Here is a 23156-nt window from a genome sequence, read left to right as displayed (position 1 = left end):
TCTGATTGATTGGCTCAATTGCCCACTCATTTATTTTTCAGCCGCCACGTCCAGGCAAGTTAATGAAGCATTAACAGGAGTGTCTGTTTATACCATCGCAATGCTAAGAAGTCCCTTTTCTGGAATCATTATTCTCGCATTTAAAAAAACTCAAACTTAAGTAAAAAATCCAATACCTTGATGGGACACCATGTTTTTATCATTTGATTGCATAACATTAAATGAACTGAGCCCTTGCAGCTTTTAAAGCAAAAAAAAAACGTTGGCCATCTTCCACCCAGAATGTCGACTTGGCCAAGAAAATGTCAACTTTGTAAAGAGAGCCATGCCGCAGATGCTTTTAGCTTATGGTGGGTGTACTTGGTGATTAGCTTTAACACAAACACTGCAGTATAAATTATTTTGAGCGTGTTAATGAATTTATTTATTTTACAGTAATTGCATAAGGCAAGGATTATTTTTTTTCTTCATGTGAAGGGCGTTGAAGAAGAAGAAGCACAGAGAGGGGCAGAAGGAAGGGGGAGAGATGGGGGGGCATGAGGCATCTTGGGCTGCATTTTTGTTTAAGTCTATGCATCTGTGAGCAGCAAGCTTGTAAAACATAGCATCCCTCTGCATTACACAAAAGGTGCGTGGGTTCTTTGTTAAAGAATCTTAAATCCATTGTTTTGTGTGTGTGTGTTTTCCTCCTGCCTTCCCCTTCCTTTTTGGCTTAAAGAGCAGACATGACAGGAATTCTCAGCATGCGCAGGGCGCTGGGTACGAGGAATGTCATAATAAGGACTAGATAGCGGTTACTTTTAGTACAATGACTGTGCGCTTTGGAGCCGCTGTAGCTGGGGAACACAATCTCCACTGTCAATGTCCTGTATGCGTTTGGTCTTTTAAGCAATAGGTCACTGACAACATCACAGTACACATGCACTGTATTATTGTAAGGCCATACAAAACACATTCAGTTTCATTGCAAGTTTCAAGTTGTAAGGTCTGTGAGAAGGGGACATTATCTATGGACAAATGACATGTATTTTCAGCAGACTGGACTTCTTTACATCTGTCATACTTTTAAATAGAGCAGAAAAGCTCATGCCCTGTGATGATCAATTGTGATCCACTTTGAGTCCTGTTTGTGTTTTGTAGAAGATGTTAAAAATCCATTCAAACATCTCTTAATACATTTGTCTCTCTGACTCCTGCAGTTATCTGCCATGGTTTGAAATCTACTACAAGTTGCTCAATACTCTGGCGGACTACCTATTAAAACAACAGGTAAGTCATCCCTTTTTGAACGTTAACTATTTATGATTTCATGTGTACAATAACAGCGTGCATTGTGAGTGCACTGCGTGGAAAATAAAGAGATGGTGGGTTTGGTGCTTGTGAGAAACAAGCACACAGTTTAGTGTTTTTGAGAGTGTGCTGTGGTAAGATATTTCCCTCCACTCTCCTCTTCTACGAAGCCGCATGTTGTCTTTTCTGTGCAAGTTCTGTTCGCCGTCTTGGGCTCGACTTGGGCTCCCGTTGTTAGCGGCAACAATGTTGACATTTCACAGACCAAATGCTGATCTGACGCTGGATGTTATTCCTGATGATTTACTGCAAAACAAATCGTTAAGAAGAGAGAGAGAGAGAGAGAGAGAGAGAAAAAAAAGGAACTTTTGCGTACGCAGTCACACACACACACACACACCGTTCAAACCTCACAAAAGTATTTTCCCCTGACAATTCACTTCATTGTACTAGGAAAGGGTGGGAAATGTAAAATATGCAACAAATATGGGGCTATGTGCAGCGTCTAGCGCGCAGGGTGTAGGTGATGTTCCCGTGTTTTGACTGAAGGGAGGGAGGGAGCGAGGGAGAGATGCAGAGAGCTTTCAATTGTCATGTTAGTCCCTGCATCCGAGAGAGCAGTGATCAGGAGGACACAGAGCCTCGCTAAAGCAGACAATCGCAAACTCCCTCACATAAACATTCAACATAAGCAGCACACATTTCTGCCATTGAAAGGAATTCAGCAGGATAGTCTAATGTGGAGCAAGGCAGACGAGGAGAGAAGAATAGAACAGTTTTGTGTGTGGAGAAATAGCCTGGAAGAGAGAGAGAGAGTGACGTAGAGAGAGAAAGAGAGACAGAAATATTTTCTGGAGATCCTGGGTGACTGAAGTGTTAGTCTGCATGATTTGGTTTCTATTTACCCCGCTGTCCGTTCCAGGCGAGAGGGAGATGTTGACAGACGAGGGAAGACAGAAGAGCGATGAGGGTTTAAGGCGAGGGGTAAATGAACTGTTTCCCCAGGCCGTGTCGCTGACCATGCGTGTGAGCATTGAGCCTCTCATGACAGGAGGCTGTTCGATTGCACACACCCTAACACCCCTCCCCTTTCCACCCCCTTCTCCTTCTCTTACTGTATATCGCCGCCCCATTCCTCTCCGGTTTCCCTCTCTCACTGATCCGCACGTACATATACACATACACGTACATATACAGTCCACAGTCCCAGGCGTGCACATTTCCTCAAACAAGCAACCGTTGCCATAGCCAGAAAAAAAAAAAAAAGTTCCCTGAGAGGGCAAATAGAAAAACAATCTAAAACTAACAATTGAGTGACTTAGTTTAGTGTCGCTGCTGTACAAAGCACAAAATCACAAAGTGCCGTCTCAATCAATTCTCCCAACGAAAGGCCAGAGAAAATGTAAATAGCAGTCTTGTCGTGGTGCTCATAAATGCTGGAGGAATAATCTTGGGGCCAGTTCTGTGGTCAAACTAGCTCTCTGACGGCTTCTGAAAGCCCCCTGTCTTTGGAGTGGGGGGACCCCCTTGCTTAATTACTGACAGTCTGCTCTCGGCCGTAAATCAACGCGGCTGGATAATAAGCGTCTGCAGCCCCGCGCTCTGCCGTCTTTTAACCCCACCATTGCTCGTTAAACACAACGTCAGTGCGATGGTTTTGGAGCCCTTCAGGCCTCGCTGCAGGATGGCCCTCTGGTTTAGCTAGCAGCGCCTGTCCCCAGCACTGTTGTTAAGATTGACACGTATCCCGCAACATCAACAAGAAAAAACTAATAAATAAGCATTCATGTGTCCCATGTCCTAATGTTTTTTCTTTTTTTTGCTGTTTGTGTCTTTTCCACACCCTAGGAGAATGACTTGAATGACATGCTGAATTCTCTCTATGATCTGCCTGTGCCAAAGCCCTTCACGCCAGTCAACCTGAGTGTGGTAGGTATAGATCTCCTATTCTCCCTTATCAGAGGCCAGACAGTTTGGAGTGGAGGTAGTGAGAGGGAGAGGGGGCAGGTAGGCTACTGTGGCAGTGTGTTGCATCACGAAGGAAAGCGCACAACAGAAGAGGAGACGATAACAGTTGGCTGAAGTAGTTCAAAGGAGATCAGGGGGGAACACAATAAAAGATGGAGTCTCTGTATTTTGAGTCAAAGAGGGAGTGATAATGGGAGCTGAAATGAGATGGACAAAAAGAGAAGAGAATGAGACATATAGACTTAAAGAAAATACAGCATACGGCGGAAACCGGGAGAGATGGACAGAGTTTAAGAGGTTTGAAATGGACGAGATAACCAGGGAGCAGACAGAAAGCAGAGGAGAGCAGGAGGAGAGAGGGTTAAGATTAACACTAGGTAGGAATAGGGAGACACAAGGGGGACCCGGCTGGGACTGACACTCTGTTTGGAAAGAAGAAGTGGCGCTAACAGCTTTTTGTGTGATAAGGCCGAGCTGGACGTGTCTAAACTGGAAGGGTCCTTTCACAACTCGCCATGTCTGCTGCTTATCCGAAAAAAAAGTGAAATGGCTTAACGAGCCCCCGAGTAGGCCTTGTGTTTGTGTTAACTCCCGACCATAGATAGTATATAAGGCTCCGGACCCAATCTCTCCTCCTGTGCTTCCAGCTCCGACATAAAACACTCACTCTTTGAAAAAAGTTTTTTTTGTTCCCCATAAGCCTGGTCCATATAAGTAGAATGTAATGGGTTTTTTCAGTGGGACAGCTAAACTCACTGTGTTTTGTACACTTACAGCATATCTATTTTTTATTTTTATTGAGACTCCGTCATGGGATCAAAAGAGTTTCAGTGTTAGCCATTGTCCTTGAGGACTACTGCTCCCTTTTTTTCTCTTTTCAATTAAACAAGCAACTCTATTCGGTCTATTCTACGGCATAGGTCTCAAAAGGATACGCATCTAATTACACAGACGCATTCACAGCCCAGCAAGATTAATGTGTGGTAATCAATACATCTCGAACAAGGTTAACAAGGTCAATTAAGATTCCTTGTGATTTATTTTTTCTTTGTCAGTTTTCTCATATATACTGTATATTTATTCTGTATATATATACTGAGCTGCATATGGGATCAAATCTTTTTCTACTGTGTCTCAGAGGTTCATTGGCAAAAGCAGCCCCAGAGAACAGAGGTGATAAGCTTCATCTCTTGTTCTGGAGACGCCGCTAGTTTGATATTTAATTGATGAAGCAGAAATTCTTCCCCCTAAGAAGAGTTTTTTTTTGTTTTATCATGGCAGCCAAGAAGAAGGGATCATTGTCCTCCTTTCATGTGTGAACCCTGTTTTGTTCTCTCTCTCTCTCCCTCTCTCATTGTGCAAGAATGAGCAGTTGTATATTGCCAGTGGGCAAGTACTGAGAGATCGGAGTGGAAGCAAGGAGCCGGTGAGTGGAGGGGAATGAGTGAATGGCAGGAGGAGGGAAGGAGGCTGCTGTGAAATCTGAAACCGCCGCCTGTACTAATCGCATGGGAGCCCCGGCTTTCCAATTTGGCCAAATAAGCTGCGCTATCTTTTTTTTTTTTATAAATATAACAAAAACAAACTATCCTGGGCCCTTGGTGTATGTTTCTTTTCCTCTGGAAAACAATCAAACTTTGTAAATGATTAATGCCATTCCACACTGCTATATTCTCTCTCTGAATATCAAAAGTCCCCCCCCCCCCTTCCACCATCTCTATGTTTAAAGCAAAGGCAATTGTGCTCAAAAAATCTCCTTGAAGCCTCTCCAGTTAACCCACTTTCAATGTTTTTCTATAAACATGTCTTCGAAAGAACAAGAAAAAGAAAGGCAGATAAGCAAGCAAACAGCCAATGAAAGCCCGGGTTGAGTGGTGGAGTGTGGCTTGCGATGATCACAATGCCATGAGTTTATAGACCAACAGGGGAAACATTATCTAGCACAAACAGCACAGGAAGAGAACACAGAGACACGTACTGTAGTTACTGTGTTTGGTTCCAGGGGAAGTTGTCCTGTGCCTCAGATGTATTGCTCCCGAGTCACTGATCTTTGATTGCAATTTGTTTAGTTACACTTGCTTTTCTATTATTCTCTCTTCAGTCAACTATGAATAGTCCTCCCTCCCTACATAAGGTATACAGAGAAAATAAGAATTACCCAGGTGAGTTAATCAATATAAGGTATCATAGAAATGTGACAGCAGTTATTCAAATCTTTATTTTATTAACTATAATGAGCTGCCTTTTGTTTATATAATTTCACAGACACAAACTATTCCTACCAGTTGCAATGCAAAGCCCCTTTTAAAACGAGTGTGTGTAAAAAAGACACGACTAGAACTGTGTGAGGGTTGCTTCGAAAAGTTTGACTTGAAGTGTACTCATCAAAATTTAGAAATTCAAATAAACCTTTTTTCTCACTAGGGTTCGAGTGTAACTAGCTATTCATTGTGGCTGTAATCGTTTCACAGTACAAATATGAGCTGAAAATACTAACTAGCCTACCTCTGCCTAGCTTCTCTGCTAAAGTGTAACCGCAAACTAACCAGCAGTGTTTCCTTAAATAGAAAAGGAAGAATGTAGTGCATCAGAATTCACACTTGTCAACACCCAACATATAGTAATTGTCATCAGAATAAGCACATTAAAATATATTTGCTATTTCCCCTTGCACATCGTAGCAACATGTTTGTCTTACGTACTGGCAAAAAGCACATTTTCTACAAGAGCTCATTAACATAACATTTACTTTATTAAACTTTTATATTTGCTGCTGCCCGAAAAAAACTGGATGGAAGAGCGCCTTTGCTCAATTCAAAAACATTCTTACACTGCCTGCCTGCCTTTTTATTTTTATTTTTTAAGTTTGTAGACTTCTTTAATTGCCTTGTTTTTCATAGAAACTGTGTCGAGGTGTAATGGTAGATGTTCAAAATATACATTCAAATATGGCTGTAGTAATTCAAGCATTTAAACAAATTCATTGAGCCTAAAGAAGAGGGCGTAGGAGTTGACAAATGGTCTGCTTATGCTCAGATACTGTATTATCCTGCCCTCCCTCCCCAAACAAAAAAACTCAAGGCAAAGCCAGTTTAGTGTTTGTTTGTGCTGTATATTCATCTCCCTTAAGCTTTGCTCGACTACAACAATGACCCTCCTCTGGGAATATGACAATTGTGTACTCATGGCAATTGTTTTCACATTTTTCACACTAAATACACATGCACTTAGGGAGTGAAATAGTTTAGTTTGTCCTACACTGAACTAAAATGTTCCAATGTCAACCACAGACACAAAGTAAGTGGTTATGTAAAGCTATTGCTCAAGATTAATTAGAATCTGTCTTTCCTGGTGGCAATGGAATTTTTAGCAGTTGGTAGAAATGTACAGTTTCCGGATGAATGAATAATTTTAGAGAGGTTCCATGTCCGGCACCAGATCAACAGCTCTTTACATAGTCAAATGTATTCACAGCCTAATATTGTGAATATTGAACAATGTTTGATCGGTTACCTGTATAATTTCATTGGTATAGGGTTTCCACTATCCTTTTAGGCACATTTCTTTTTCCAATTCCTTATTTTTAACATCATGTGACAGCTATGTCTCCTTTCTTGGGTTCCTATGTCTCTGTAATAGCAGCTATTTTTCTCTTTTGGTGGTGGTCTCCTGTGGCTGGGGTTTCTGATTTTGAATGGTGCTGCTTATGTTTGCATACTCTTAATCATGTTTTACTGTATGTAAGTATTTTTGTTGTTTCGTCATTGCAGGATTTTATTTGGCAGGGTTTTTGTTAATTCATTATTTCTTCCTCTCAAAGTACGCATTGTTGTTGCGGCCAATTCTCAGGTGTTGGATGTCACACTTTCTGCCGCAGAGGCCACAAATGAAATGGATTCTACTTGTTAAAGGAAACGCTGCCTTATTTTGTTCGATGATTTGCATAACGAGTCATGACTCACAACGTTATCCTCTGAAGTCTCAGATGACTAAAATTATCTTTCATATTTTCCTTAAAATACTGTGTTTGGTGTGTGAGCGAATCTGCTCAAGACACTGCAGTGGTTTTAAGAGAAGACCTGCAACAGATGGTCGGGTGAAGGCCTAAAGAAACGCAGGTGCACTAAGGAAACAGGAGTGTGTGTGTGTGTGTGTGTGTGTGTGTGTGTGTGTGTGTGTGTGTGTGTGTGTGTGTGTGTGTGTGAGAGACACAATGGTGCGTTTCAGTTGGTGGTTTATCTACCTGTCTCCAAACAGCAGCACCCCTCTCAGGCCTCTTTGATCTGAACACCAAATCTGCCCTGCTCTCCCAAAGTGAGACAGGCAGCCTTGTGATCCTTTAAACAACCTGTGTGTGTGTGTGTGTGTGTGTGTGTGTGTGTGTGTGTGTGTGTGTGTGTGTGTGTGTGTGTGTGTGTGTGTGTGTGTGTGTGTGTGTGTGTGTGTGTGTGTGTGTGTGTGTGTGTGTGTGTGTGTGTGTGTGTGTGTGTGTGTGTGTGTGTGTGTGTGTGTGTGTGTGAGTGAATGCACGCACACACACACACACACACACACACACACGTACACTTCAGCCTGAGTGTGTGTCGGTGCTCCGCGGGCCTATTTAATGCTTAAATAAAGACTCAGTTTTCCACCGGAGACATCACCCCTGTCGGTGTCTATGGGGAGCCGGGCTGCAACTGAGCCTTTCTCTGTTCTGTAGGCCTAATAAAAGCATTGCCACAGTTCAGACACCAGCTCAGCAATTCATATTGACAGAGCCGAAGATAAGCCATAAATCATAGAACAAAGTGAACGCCCCCCCCCCCCTCCACCCCTCATACCCCCTTCACCTCATTCTCTTCTGTGTGTGAGTGGTACACTTCACCCGTGACCTTCCCTCTTTTCTTTTCTCCTACATGTTTGTGTTTTTTCGCAGCACTCCTACTTCATCGCCCCGGATATCAATGGACTGCCAACTATCCCTGAGAGCGTGAGTATTCATGGAAAAAACTAAAGGCAGAGGAAGAGACACGAGATAAAGAGAGATCCCTCTCTTCTGGAAAAAAAACCCTTTGCCTCTAATCGGCTTTAATCAGATACACTTGTCACCTTTTGAAATTGTTGCATCAGGCTCTTGTTTCAGTTTTATCTCCTGTGGTGCTTTTTACTTTAATGTCGAAGTGCAGCGATTGCCACGGGTATTAGAGGATTCAACCTGAACACATGTTTATGTTGAGTTTTTGGAGTCAAATTGTAGCTCAAGGCAAACTTGTGCACGTATTCATGGCGAGCTACGCCAGATGAATACATTAATCAATCGGAAAAATTTCGCAACAATAATATTATTGATACTTTTCAGAACGTGACTATAATCAACGGCACAGAAGTCATTTAAAAATGTATTTATTTAATCCGTTTGTTTTCTCTGCAAACCAATATGTGCAGAAATGGAAATCCCCAAGTGCTCTCTCAAGACAGTGCAGTATGTCTCTTTATGGCACACTCTGACACTGGCACACGCCGTAGCACTGACACTTGACTGTGTAAGCATGTGTGTGCAAGGACACTTTGTTGTAATGTTACCTGCATGTCCTTCTGTTCCCGTCTCTCTCCAGAGGAACCTGACGGAATACTTTGTGGCCGTGGACGTCAACAACATGCTCCAGCTCTATGCCAGTATGCTGCACGAACGGCGCATCATCATTACCTCAAGCAAGCTAAGCACTGTGAGTCCACTCCCTCCACAGTCAGCTATCAGCTCTGCCCCTGTCAGGCACACGGGAGAATTGTAGGGGGTTTGGAAAAACAGTTCAAATACTTAAAGGATAATGTAGGAGTCGTATGGGCCATCTCACAAGCTGGTAACATGATATTTGAAAAGGTTGCCATTTGATACTGATTTACCAGTAGACGGTGTATATACTGTATATAACTCAAATGTTGGGTTGTTTCCTAGATTGAACAAGATTCTCTTCATCAATTTTCCAGCAGGATATCAAACCCCAAGTAGTAGGATGTGAATATTTATCTGACATGGCTACGCTACTTGTACAGGGAGAGTTCAACTGATGTGTCTGCCCCCTGCCCCCCCCCTCCCCCCCTCCTCCTCATTGCCCGTGCATCCTGCAGTCACTATCCCTATCGCGTTCTGACAGGCTATGAAATCCACACTAAAGCAGGACTGTATTTGACTGTTTTATCTTACAACCGCAACATATTAACGGCCCCCAAAAGCCTTAAATTACCCGTTATTACATGTCTCAACTCGCTCACATAATTTAAAGTCCCTTCTGTCTGTCCGTCTCGATGAGGGAGGAAATCTTTCTCTCCCTCTTTTCCCCATCCGTTCCTCATTCCCTCCCTCGTTATCTTTGTTGCTGATGAGGCAGAGCCAAATGTTTATGACAGATGAGATGGGAGAGGGAAGTGATGTCATCATGCGAGTCCTATCCGTATCTGTAGTGCGGCTGTGGCTCCTGCCTCCGTATCTACAAGGTTGCACAACACTGAACAGCCGGAGGGGCTGTGGTGGTGATGGGTGCTGGAGGGAACGCTGCCCAAACTCTCCCATAGGAGCCATAATCAGGAAGAGCTGTAAAAAGAAAATATATATATTCAATAGGCCTATACTGTACATACCGTATATATAGAAATGTAACCCCTTATAGAATTTCCCCCTCAGACCAGCAGCACCTCTACTCAGGGTCTCGCCTTTGACACAAGAGTTACAAGATGTAAAATGAGCAGACTCAAGGGTGAAAGTGTTTTTCTTTTTAAGAAGAAAGGGGGGAGAGGTCATTTTTCTTCTTCTGTGATTTACAGTTTTCTGCAGCTCACTCGAGACTATTCTCGCAAATTTATGCCAACAGCATTTTTTTAAGAGCTTCCACGTCAGACTTTTACCCCTATAAGCCTTTTATCTCTCTGCAATCCTTCATCCACTCATCTGTCTATCCATCCATCCATCCAGCTACCTCAGGGAGAGGTGTTTTCGGTTTGGTATAGCGATATATGTCGGACAGTAGCCTAGTACAAAGGTATTTTCACATTGTCCACTGGGATTACTAGCAGGGCCCCGATGTTATTACCGCTCCTGTGATGCGTTATTGTTTGCAGTTGTGGAGACTGACCTCCCAGTTCCTGTGGAAATGGCTGCCGTGCTTCTTGAAGCCGGATACTGACGTGTCAAGAACCCAGCTCATTATCCACACCTCTGTCTTGTGATCAAATATCACAGGGCAGAAATATAAAATAAACGCCAATTTTTGTCCAAGTGAGTGCTGGCAGTCACTGCATGGACAGGTAATGTTTCTATAGTCTGCTTGCCACAGATAGAGGAGCTATGAGAGAAGGTATTGTTAGTAACATCGTTAGTACCATCCAGCTGCTTTTCCCCACCTCCGCCTGTCCAGCCTCGTAGCCAAGCAAAGAGAAACAGGGAATAAAAAGTGGGAAAGAGCCAGAGAAAGCACACACACACACACACACACACACACACACACACACACACACACACACACACACACACACACACACACACACATCCTGCATTTATTCTGCTTGCTCTAGGTGCTTGCCTGTGTTAAAGCCCCCGGCGAACCCGGTGTGTCAGTCTGCCGGTACATGGCCGGCGCTTCTCGCGAGCAGCCAACAGCAAAGGAATAAATCATGATCTTACAACAATGCGTCAGTTGACTTATTGCTGTTTCGTGACCGGGGGTTGAACGGTATCACTGTTTTTTAAAGGGCCGGTCGGCGGTGGCGCAGGGTGCGGGAGCCAGCCGAGCGTGCAGCCTTGTCATAGGACCGTATAATAGGGGCTGCATCGGCCCTTCCTCTAACTAGTCAGTTGGGAGGACCCCCCACCATCACCCTCCGTGTCTTTCATCTGCCGAGACCCCCCCCCCCCAGCTCTCACACCCAGCCTCTAGCCCTGCCTATCGCCCCCCAACTCACACACAGCCCCGGCCCGGCACTGGCTGACAGCAGCGCCTCTCATCAGCCTGTCAGGCCTATGCTAACAAGGAGCTATCCATCCACCGTGCCCTAGAGTGCCAGCTGTCTCTCTCTGTTTCCTGCCTTTTTACTCTGTTCTTCTTCTTCTCCTCCTCCTCCTCCTCTCTTTCCCAGACTCCTCTGTCTCTCCACTTTCCATCTATCTAAGTTATTCTTCCTCGCTGACATATTATTTTTTGTCCATCTGTCTCTCACTTGCTCTCTCTGACTTTGCATCCCTGTTCCTGGGTGTCTCTGTTGTCGGGCATCTGCAGAACATCGCGGCCATTCTCTCAATAGACTTATCCAAGCCCCCTGTGCCATGTGTCTGACTTAACGTGCATGCCGTAGCCGAGTAGACTTGGATGTTTGCGTCTCCTTTGCATGCATCTGTTTGTGTCCTCGGCACTCGCAGGTGTCTGTAGCGTATGCCTTATGTCTTTGTGTGAGGGAGCCAGCTATTGTGTGTGTGTGTGTGTGGGAGGCCTGGTGTTAGCTTGTTACCTGTGTCCTCCCGTTTGCCCTCTCCCTCTTTATTCCCTGTGCCACCAACTCGTTGGTGGCACACCTGCGTTGACACCGGTGTTTGTCAACAGAGGGCTAAGCAGAGCGCGGGTAATTGGTGACTTACTCTGTGCAGGGGGAGGCTAGCCCAGCGACACAGCAACAGGAATAACAATGGACAGAAGGACAGCGAGGGAGGAGAGATGGAAAAACAGAATAAGAAATGAAGAATTGGGATGAAAACGAGGCTTGAAAAGAAGTGAAATTTGGAGAGCGCGTAGGGACGGTGTTGGAAGCAAAGGCTACAGGAGGGGAAATGAGTGTTTGAAGCTGGTGTGAAGAGGTCAAGAGCGAATCTGTTGATACCATTCCTCCTGTCAAATTGAATCACATTGCCTGCAGCAGCAGCAGCAGCTATTTGTCTCACACTCTGCTCTCACTGTTATTCAACTTGTGTGATTTTTCCTCATCTGAAAGGGGAATGAGTGTTGTGTTTTGAGTGGAGCAAAATAGCAAAAATCTCAATTTCACCACTGTTTCATATGTGAAAAGAAGGCCCCCACAGTGTCTCTCCATTTTCCTGTCTTGTGTTTCACTTTAACATGATGTCCGGTTGCTTAGGTTGGGAGGAATGGTGTGGGTGGAAACACACTGCTTATACTGACAGAGTGTGCAGAGCTCAGAGTCGCACTGAAGTTGCGGGAAGATCTGAAGTCTCTGTTGGGTCCAGTTCTTTAACAAAACCTTGCTGTTGAAGGTTTGTGTTGCTATCCAGGCATGTAGAGGGACCAGCTCATTTGAATATGATGATGTATACATATGGAGAGATGTTTGATGGTTCAAGAGCTGTCAGCTGCCAACACATAACCAACACATAAATAACAGATATATATATATTTTTTTTTTAAACTGCAAATCTATGTGTCATAAAAAAAACACATAATCTGTATTCCCATGCTAACATACTAATTCAGAGCAGGTTATTAATTATGTGGCATACTCGCATTGCAAAAGTGGAATTTAAGTTTATTAAAGAAAGAGAAAATCAATCGTTTGAGGTTGAGTTTTTCTGTCCCACAATGCAATACACACGGAAAATGAAGAAGCTGCTCACAGCTGGAACAATATTAAGACAAACTGTAGACGGTGGTTAAACAGTGTGAACACAGCAGAAAAAACAAACAACCAAACCAAAACAAGTTCATCTTTGAAATACAGTTTGATCTCTGTTTGTAAAAATAAATTCCTAGTGAAATTCTAAAGGTGCAGCTTGATTGGCATATGTATAGTTTTCTTTCCTGTCAGTATAAAATTATGATTCTTTTTGGACACATAATAAAGACAGTAACAGTAAAAATACTTCAACGTTTAGTATGTAGTTATTGCTGTGTACTATTAGTATGCAGTGATGAATTGGACACGCGTATTTGAGTCACACCCTGGCCCCATTATGGACTAAACTGTGTGTGTGTGACCTCTTGCAGTTGCGATGCAAATATGATCCCTTCCCTCAACTCTTTCTTTCTCTCTCACTTACAGCTCCTCCTGTCCATCTCTTTCTCTTTTTCAGTCTCTGCTCATTTGAGTCCTGTTGAATGAATCTGGGAAGAACCAGTGTTGGTGTGGACACACTTTATGTCTGGGCTACAGTGCACTAAGAAAGCTCTCAGGGCAGAACCAAAGACCTTGACTGCTTTTTGAAACAGGCTGTCGCTGTATAATCTGTTAGCTTTTCTCGGAGGAAGGGGCAACACACACACACTTGCACACAGTGTGAGAGGCAGGCAGCCCCTCATTACCGCGCAGAGCCCTGGTCCCTAAGGACTGGACCCAGCACCTAATCCTGTATTTGTTCTTGGGGACTGTATCTGTGATTCTCTATTGAATGGAATATTAAGCACCCAGGTCTTTTGTGGAGCGTGTAAGCCATTTGGCTCCACTCATCTATTATTTATCAGCCTGGCAAATATTTTATCAGCCTTAGCCTCTCGTGACCCACTCTCATGTGAAGCCCCCCCCCCCCCATAAATGAAGAATAAAAAGAGTGTATTATTTCTCTTTTTTCCGCTTATCTTCCTTTTACTTTTTGCCTCGTTTCGTTTGTAAGAACCTGAACAAGGACACAGGGTTTGTATTCATTTGAATTAGAGGTGCAAATATGTGAACTATTCTTCAGGAGTTCCCTCCAAGTTGCATTTTTTCAGGCACTCTGCCACCTCTATCGCTTTGGAGATAGCAAATAAAGGAAAACAGAAATCTAGATTTTCTTTATAAATCATTATCTTGGTTTCAGTAATCCCCCCCCACCCTTCCCCTCTCATCCAACTCCCACAAGCCAGCCACCCAACCTGAGAAGAAGAGAAGCAGAGAGAGAGAGAGAGAGAGAGAGAGAGAGAGAGACTCCTGTTTTCCCTTTCAACCTGAGAGAGTAAATCATGCCAGTTGGGGGGCTCACCTTGAGGCCTGGTGGAGATAATTGGAGTTGGTTAGCGAGGTGTTCTGTGCCATTACCTCCTGGTACCAGCGAATGGCTGGGGCTTGTCTCGCACTCCCAGAGGAGGGATACACTTGCCTGTTGGCTCTCCGCTTAGTGTGTGTGCGTGCATGCTTTGCGCGTGCCACACATGTACGTATGTGTGTATGTATATCCGCTGTCAGATGGCTGACCTCTCTTCATCACAATTTAATGGCCCCATGCCGTCACCGCTTTGGAGAAAGACAGAAGGGTGTGATGGTTTTGATAGTAGCTCTTCCACCGAGTGCTTCACTTTCACACATTAATATTCATAGCATTGATTTATTTTCAGAATTAACAAAAAAAAAAAAAAAAATGTTTGCCAGTGAATTAATCCTGACAGGAGCGTGGCATTGTTGTGTTTTATTTGAAGATGGCAGGCAGCAGAAATATGCATATGCAGATAAACAGAGCAAGACACCAATTAAATCTTGATTAAGTCCTAACTATTGTGGGACTGGGTGTTTGAGAGAATGCACAGACGATAAAAAAAGAAAAAAAGATTGTTGCTCTTTTTTCTTATCAGCCGATATGAAAAATGAATGCAGTTAAAACAAACATGGAGGGAGGCATACACACACACACACACACACACACACACACACACACACACTTTTTGTTGTTAGCTTTTCAGATGTCTGGGCTTGATGTTTGGGTGGATTCAGAGGGTGGGGCCCTCTTTCCCTTTCTCTTTTTCCTGGCAGGGGTGGTTTTTCAGCCGCTTTTGGACGGTCAATTGTGACACCGTGAGTGTCAGTGAGAAGGGGGTCTCCTGGTAAGTGTGTGTGTGTGTGAGTGTGTGTGTGTGTGTGTGAGAGAGAGAGAGAGAGAGAGAGATATTGTGTGTCCGTTTCACACATTGACTGTGAAGCTGCAGCAGTATAACAGTGGCGGCTGCTCTGGGGTCCCGGTGGTATTGGCCTAGCCCGCAGTCTCTCTTGGCTAACTCATGTTTCATTCTTTGGCAATTTGCCCTAATGAAGTCCCGCAGGAGCCCCTCAGACCTCTGTTCTCTTTCCATATTTAATCATGTTATTTTAATCTGGGGGATGAGCTAACGCCTCTTTCTCCCGCCGTGTTTCTCTGTGTGTGTGTGTGTGTGTGTGTGTGTGTGTGTGTGTGTGTGTGTGTGTGTGTGTGTGTGTGTGTGTGTGTGTGTGTGTGTGTGTGTGTGTGTGTGTGTGTGTGTGTGTGTGTGTGTGTGTGTGTGTGTGTGTGCCTGTGCCTGTGCGTGCCTGTGCGTGCCTGTGCGTGCCTGTGCGTGCGCGGGTCATTACTATAGCTGGGTTTTCATGAGATGTGATGTCAAGAGGGGGATGCTGGCTTTAAGACAATGGGAGACTATGACTTTAATTTTATGTGTAATGTTGGTTTGACAATGTGAATAGCTTCTTTGAAAAGAGTGTCATCTTAATGTGATTGCTTCTCATTATTTGTTTAGAAAAAAATAAAAAATAATTATTTTCTTTATCATTTCTAGGTCAAAGTAGTTGGGCTAATTTAGATTTTTATGATTTCTGTCATCACTGTTCTGTGCTCCCTTTCGTTGCTTTGTGTGCAGGTCGCGGCACAATTCACACTTTGACAGTGAATTTTTAAAGCAGTTTATTATGAACTACAGGCTTGTATTTTGCCATTCATTTCTTTGGGGGGGTTAAAATCCCAAAATGTTAACAATTTTTCTATTTACATTTCCTAATACCTGGTGCAACAGTAGGAGAATTATTGCAGCCGATGACCCACCGCCACCAAATCAATGTGTTCATGATTTCTCTGTGTGTAAAGCAAGCGCTTTACACATACCTCATCACATCATTTCTCTCTTCTGTATCTGTCGTGAGTTTTAAAGACAAGGCTCCTGTCAACCGGTTGATCTCCCAACTCTCATTCTGTTCTCTTGCTCCTCTACAATAGCTCACAGGTTGTGTGTTCATCACAACAGCAGCAGACATGTCAGTGTACCAGTGCTCTTTTCTAAGGGCTTTTGTTTGTGAGTAAGATTAGAGGCTCAGCTCAATGAAATCCAACATACAGAACATAGACACATCAGCACAACCCATCACAATAGAAGCAACCTTGATCAGACTTCTAGATGTTTCAAAGAAACAGGATAATAACAGAATATTGTGTGGAAGGGGTATGGATCTGTCCTCTATTTTCCACTTAAGAAGTGTAGAAACTTAGTTTAATAAGTCGTGCAAACGTTAAGAAAAAAAGCAAATAAGACAAGCATCAAAGCATCAAAGTTGGTTGACTGTTTTTTGACTTTTTTGCACTTCCTTCTCTGAAATCACACAAACCTTCAGTTAAACATCTCTAGACTACCGGTATTCACACAGCATTGAAGGGCATTTTTGTCTTTCCCTTATCTTAGTTTTTGTGCTGCCTCTGAACAGTTCTGATTTACCTCTGGCTTCCTTCTCCCTCTGTAGTTAACTGCATGTGTCCACGGTGCGGCTGCCCTGCTCTTTCCTATGTACTGGCAGCACATCTTCATCCCCGTGCTGCCGCCGCATCTTCTGGACTACTGCTGGTAAGCCTGAACACCTCTGAAAAACACGCACACACACACACACACACACACACACACACAGACACACACACACACACACACACAACCTTTATTACTTTATTATACATGAGACACAGTAAAGGTTTTTCATTTTCAAATCGAGTCTTACCTGCATCAAACATCATAATACATGTTTACACCCCCTACTTTTTTCTCTCCTGCCACTTTCTTTCCCTTCTTTCACCATCATCTCTCCATCGCTTTCCGACACACACGCACGCACACACACACACACACACACACACACACACACAAACACACCTGACACACAGCGAGGTAAACACACACCACCGTGCCAAGTCTGCCGGTCGGCGGTCATGCACCGGGCTTAGTGTGAACGTGCGGACACACGCATGTTCACACATTCTCCCATCGGGTTGTTTCTCACGGTGTTTCTCCCGTGGCGTGCCTTTCTCCTGTGTGGCCTCTCAACATAATGAACGGCCCGGATCACCTTGCTCCATATTTCATGCCAGTGCTAGCACCGCACTCTCCTCATGTTAGCCCTCTCAGGGGTTCATTACCACCCCATCCAAACGCAAATCCAATGAATCTGAATGAGACTTGATTGCAACTGAGTGGAGACCGCTCAGCTACAAATCTGCATTTATTCAGGTCATCTTCAGATCTGTACATGTAATGAAAAATAGAAATGCGGAGTGGGAATGTCGGCTTATGTTAAAGGAGCAGTTCTTTGTCGAATCAGTGCTGATAGCCAGCGCAGTACAGGGCTTTAGCAGAAGGGACACATCGCCTTCATAAAAGCTATTCATCACTGACAGCAAAATGTGATTTTCAACACTCTGGGAAGACTCATCGTTATCTTATTAAATCAGAGGGGTATCCTCCACGCACTGATTCGATAACTAAATTATATTAGATCCCCTCTGTGCTTGTGTGTATATGCGTAAATGTTAAGGAAATTCAGTACCGTACATTCATGAATTGGTGGAGAGGGCGGCTAAAGTGCAGAGCTACAGGCCTGATGTTTTCTGATGCTTTAAGTGGATTAAAAGCGTGTGGCTTCTGATTCATTCCGGCCAGGAACACGCTGACCCAAAGCTATCCCATTACCGTTGCCTCTGTAAACCTCATCATAAAAATGCCTTCTATTGTTTGACAGTATTTGTTGATCTCATTCATCTTGGTAGATGGGAAACATGCTCTTTGATTCCTGCCTTTGTTTGCCCACGACTTTCCATTTGAATATATATGCCACGTAAAATAATAACGCCATGATAATAATATATAAAATAATTTGTTGACACTTGTACTGTTAAGCTTTCTAGGAAGTGTTCCAAGTCTGAATCTACCACTTTGTTAGAAGAGAAACTTCATTAGAAATCCTTCAAAAGCGTTTATTGTTGTTATTGTTTAGTACTGTATTTGAATTATAAATTAGATTTTCCAATTAAAAATAGTTGTTATGGCATTATTATGTCGTTTTTATCAAGTTATATAATGGTCGGATTATATCCTCAGATTCTTAATTTTGCCTGACCAAATGCCAAAAGAATGCAGAGAAAGGCAACTAATCATAATGTTGAGAACGCTGTGATTAATGCTGTTATCGCTTGATAAATCACAAAATGCTAATTTATCAAAATAGTCATTTAAAATTCTTAAGACTTCTCTGTTAATCAAAAAATACCCTCAACATTATGTTATTTTTCTTGTAACATTTTCAGATGAAGCGATGTAGAGTGGCTATGCTGCTGTAGCCTGAATGAATACTTTTCTTTACTGCATGAAACCATCTGATCACATCTTGATTTTCCTCTTTCTTTTCACAGTGCCCCCATGCCATACTTTGTGGGAGTTCATCTCAGTCTGCTGGAGGTACGTTAGTTAACCTGTGGGTATGTGTTTGCGTAGAAATGTGGACGTATATAAATGTACATCATTATACTGCATGTGCATGAGTTTATATGCTGCAGCAATTTGATGTCTAAATGTTAAATGTTGATGTTTGCTCATTTGCATCAGAGATATATAATTAGTTTGACGGTCCTTGTCAGTGAATTATTTTGAAAAGAATAATGACATTACATTTAATGAGGATGCTGTAAAATCTTATCTTGTCAATTCCTAGTTTGTCAGCTCTGTGCATGTGGTCAGCCAAGGCTGGAGTATGGTTTTAGTCATTTATGCCCTCAATTCTGGGTGAACAATATTTGAATTTTCAATAAGACCATTTTGGCACCTCCAACACACAGAATCAAAAAAATTGACAGAAAGTATTTTCCTCTTTATCCCCCTGTCTTGCTTGTGTGCATTCTTAGCCAGAAGTACAAAAGACTAGGAGAGAACGGCAGAGAAAGTATCTGCAAACAAAGAGCTTTTTCTACTTCATTGTTAAACCCTGTGTGTTAGTTTGGGGGGCAAGCCGTCACCAGCACTGCTGTTGTGTGTGAATGCATCATGCAAGCACGCGCGCATTTGCAATTGTGCGCAAGTGTTGGTGTGTCAGTGTTTGTCTGTGTGTGTGTGTGTGTGTGTGTGTGTGTGTGTGTGTGTTTGTTTCTAATCGTGCAAATGCATATGTTGTAACGCACAAGTGTGTGTGTGTTTTGTGTGTGTGTGATATTTGTCTGACGGTTGCGGCAGTGGCAGTATTTATCACACTCTGCATCCGTGACAGACCCCCTTTTCCGCCACTACATAATTAGTCCAGATCAGCATGTGAGCCTCCACTGCGCAGCCTGTCACAAAAGTGACAAACTAGAAATTCACACACTATGCTGCGCCCCCTCCCCACACACACCTGCCTGCATCCTGCACCACACTGAAATAATTGTTGAATTTGTTGCCATCAGGATGCACAGAGCACAGCACAGCATCACTGTGTTGTTGTTGATGCATGAGGTTTGGGTGCTGTGGAAAGCCTTTGCGCAAACCAAATGCCATTCTTCATTTTGTGAGCGTTTGTTTGTGTGTGTCTCATAGTAAAGATGTTCTAATATTTTTTGTCCTACACGCCATTTTTCACCATTATTCGTAATGCAGTGTGATGACAGTGTGGTTTTAATGTGCCCGCTGTATTTTTCCTGTCTGGGATTTGAGGACAGAAATGACTTTGTCTGATGGACACACACACCTGGGCCAACATTTAAAACATTAACTTAATTTCATTATTTAATGATTGGTTAAACTCTGACTGGAAGATGTATTCACTATTGTTTGATGGTAATTGTTTTGAATGACTGTGGCAGTGTGTGCGCTGTTGCTAATAAGACTGGACATTTCCTCCTTTAGAGAGTACGCAGTCGATCACTGGAGGATGTGGTCATTCTGAACGTGGACACCAACACCCTGGAGAGTCCCTTTAATGACCTGCACAACCTGCCCAGTGATGTGGTGAGACACAAACACACACTAGCGCACACACACACACACACACACACACACACACACACACACACACACACACACACACACAACCTTTATTACTTTATTAGACATGACACACAGAAGGTTTTTCATTTACAAATCGGGTCTCACTTGCATTATTGCACCAACTCTTGTCTCGCAATAAACTCCTGTTGTAATCAGATGCTCAAACTCAATCCCACGTGCACGTGCACACACACACACACACACACACACACACACACACACACACACAGACAAACGCATACACATGCAGAAACTTGTCAAAGTATAGCTCTGTCCCCTCCCTACATCATTAATGACTGCAGTACTGGCTCCTCAGATTGTGGCTGTCTAAAGTAAACTCCCGTCGCGTCGTATGACGCTTGAAGGCTAACAGCGTTCCCCGACCATCAGAGGCTTGTGGGAAAATGCGCAACTCCCTTCCCTTCATCTCTATCCATTCTAATCATTATTTCACAAAGTCTTGCATTTCTGCCTGCCCACTGGCACGATTCTGAGATCGAGCGATAGGAGGAGGGAACAAGGCAGAGGAAAGAGAAGAAAAAGGCAGAGATGGGTGATTTTCTAGGGGGAGAGAGTGGGAAGAAGGGGGCCAATTACCAGTGTGGGCAGTGAAGCCACCTGCCAGTGCATCGTCTCTTTAATTAATGGAGCACTGACGCCGGTCAGTTACAGGAAGCATCACCACGTCGCAGGGTCACTCGCACATTCACACACACACACACACACACACACACACACACACACACACACACACACACACACACACACACACTCACACTCACACTCACACACACACACACTCACACACACACCTACACGCACGCACACACACCTACACACACACACACACACACACACAAACACACACACTCACACACATATTAACTCACACCTTCCTTGCCTTTGTCGAAGCAGGATTCAGTTTTTTCTGAGTGTATATTAAAGCTCCTCTGTGAGGCACTGCGCTCCCACTGAGACTGTGGACGCGCTACTACCCACACTGCTCACAGTATATTCTCAGGTTCCACCGCCTACCGGACTCCTGCCCTAGCAGGAGTACATCATTCAATCCGCTGCCCAGAAGACTTCAGACCTTCCCTCACTCCCACACTTCTCTGGTTCTCCTGATTTAGCACTGCTCAGCCTACTATGATAGCTGGTGTGCATTAATGCTTTTTTACTATCTGTAATGATGCGGCCTTCCCTTTTATTTTTCCTTTTTTTAATTGCCTGCTTACTTTGAAGGCTATTTGCCTGCCTGCCTTGCTGCCTGGCTGCTCGGGTTTCATGACACCTGCCTGCCTTCCTGTCTCTCTTTTTCTCACAGTACTTACCGCCGGCCTGTACGTTTCTTGCTCCCGCTATTTGCTTCTGGTGCTTCTCTGCCTGCGTGCCTGTCTGGCTACGCCGCCTTTTTTTCCCCTCACTTCCTGCCTGTTTGCTTCTCCGCACCCAGGGACTCCAGTCCTAAATTAAATTGCAAAGTGAGTTTGTCATAAAAAAGGAGTCAGGTCTTTTGAAAAGCGACAGAAGCTGAGAGAAAAGCCTTTGTCTTTGCCGTGTGATAAATTAAGTGGAAGACTCAGAGCTCCTTTTTTTGCTTTGATCCCCTACTCACCCTTTTCCCTGACTAATGACAGAACATAGCCCGCATATCATGTCAAATTACACCACCTGAAACTGAAACTTCACTGGCATTAATATATTTATTGCGACATAATTGTTGTTGTTGTTGTTTGTGTTTTTTATTCCTATTCATATTTTTTTCCCCCCTGTCTCCTCTCATCTTTTCACCGGGGCCAGGAGATTAATAAGGAAGCGAGAAGGGACTAATTGAGTGGAATTCCAGGTCTCTTGTTAGTTTGCTTGTTAGTGATGAGGACGCGCTACATGGCATTTGATGTTTGTGTTTACACACAAGGAGATGTTTGAGGCATTGTGCAGTTTGTCAAACAGAGGCCTTCAGTCTTGATTAATGTGGAGCGATACTCTGTCCCGGCTGAGCTGCAGAGCGGCGTCTCCAAAGCTATTAAAACCACTCTTCCTTTTCTCTCTAATTCTCGCTGTAACACTGGCTACTTAACACTCTGGCTTTATTCAGTGTGAAACAGAAGCTCCGAGACCCATGAAGTAATGATTGTTCTCACTTTAAAAGAAGCCCAGCGTCACTTTGTATGAATATATATATAAAGCATGAAATGGATTAAAAAGAAAGTGGTCACAGGTTTTTGTACCTATTTCAAGTCTCCCTAAAAGAGAAACCAAAGCACACTGTTGATTTAAGTAAAACCTTTAGAGATCCGTCTAATTACAGCAATGCAGGCTGTGAGCACATGTGGACTCTATTACTTGGCTGGGCTGACCAGTGGCCATGCTTTTAGCAGGTTCAGAGTTCACAGTTGTCCCGAATTAGCCGCCCCACTTTTTCAGACGGGACCCCTACACCGGCTCCACTAGTCCCCGCCCCCTTAATGGTCTTTTGCCGCAACTTCACACATAATATTTTAGATTTATTGACTATTACAAACGCTACCATGCCAGTAGCAATTCCGTTGAGCAAAAAAAAAAGGAAAGATCAGAATAACACAGTCATTAGTACTGGGTCAACGAAAGGATTGAACAGTATTTTTTAAATAATGTTTGGCTTTTTATTTTATTTGTAAAATGTCAATCAAAGGTCCCCAAATTAATTGTGCTTTTTTCTGGATTGGTCTTATTGAATGATCAGGGCATGTTTTGACAGTGGAAATAATATATATATAATTTTTTAGATATTTTTAGTTATAACATGCTCTTTTATTTATTGAAAGTCAATCGAACAAAGCATTCACTAATTTAGCCTTTATATTTTTCTTATATAAAAATGATTGGTTAAAGGAACTTTGTTGATGCTTGATTTGAGTTTGTGCTTTTGTATTGTGTTATTTTAGAACC

General features: G+C 43.4%; 1 protein-coding gene across 2 annotated transcripts in view; it reads left to right on the top strand.

Annotated features, from left to right (window-relative positions):
* The window catches only part of dennd1b (DENN/MADD domain containing 1B), a 101182-nt gene that overhangs the window by 40771 nt on the left and 37255 nt on the right, over nt 1-23156 (top strand). For both annotated transcript variants that reach the window (XM_080032741.1, XM_080032740.1), the window contains exons 6-13: nt 1200-1269; nt 3139-3219; nt 4622-4684; nt 8177-8230; nt 8856-8966; nt 16687-16787; nt 18620-18665; nt 20082-20183. In XM_080032741.1, the coding sequence (XP_079888867.1) occupies nt 1200-1269; nt 3139-3219; nt 4622-4684; nt 8177-8230; nt 8856-8966; nt 16687-16787; nt 18620-18665; nt 20082-20183 (628 nt within the window). The remainder of the gene's footprint in view (nt 1-1199; nt 1270-3138; nt 3220-4621; nt 4685-8176; nt 8231-8855; nt 8967-16686; nt 16788-18619; nt 18666-20081; nt 20184-23156) is intronic.

Source organism: Ammodytes marinus (genome assembly GCF_949987685.1).
Source record: "Ammodytes marinus genome assembly, chromosome: 8".
In the NCBI taxonomy this organism is placed as follows: domain Eukaryota; kingdom Metazoa; phylum Chordata; class Actinopteri; order Uranoscopiformes; family Ammodytidae; genus Ammodytes; species Ammodytes marinus.
Note: the sequence above shows the minus strand (reverse complement) of the source record. Positions and strands in the feature narration are given on the sequence as shown.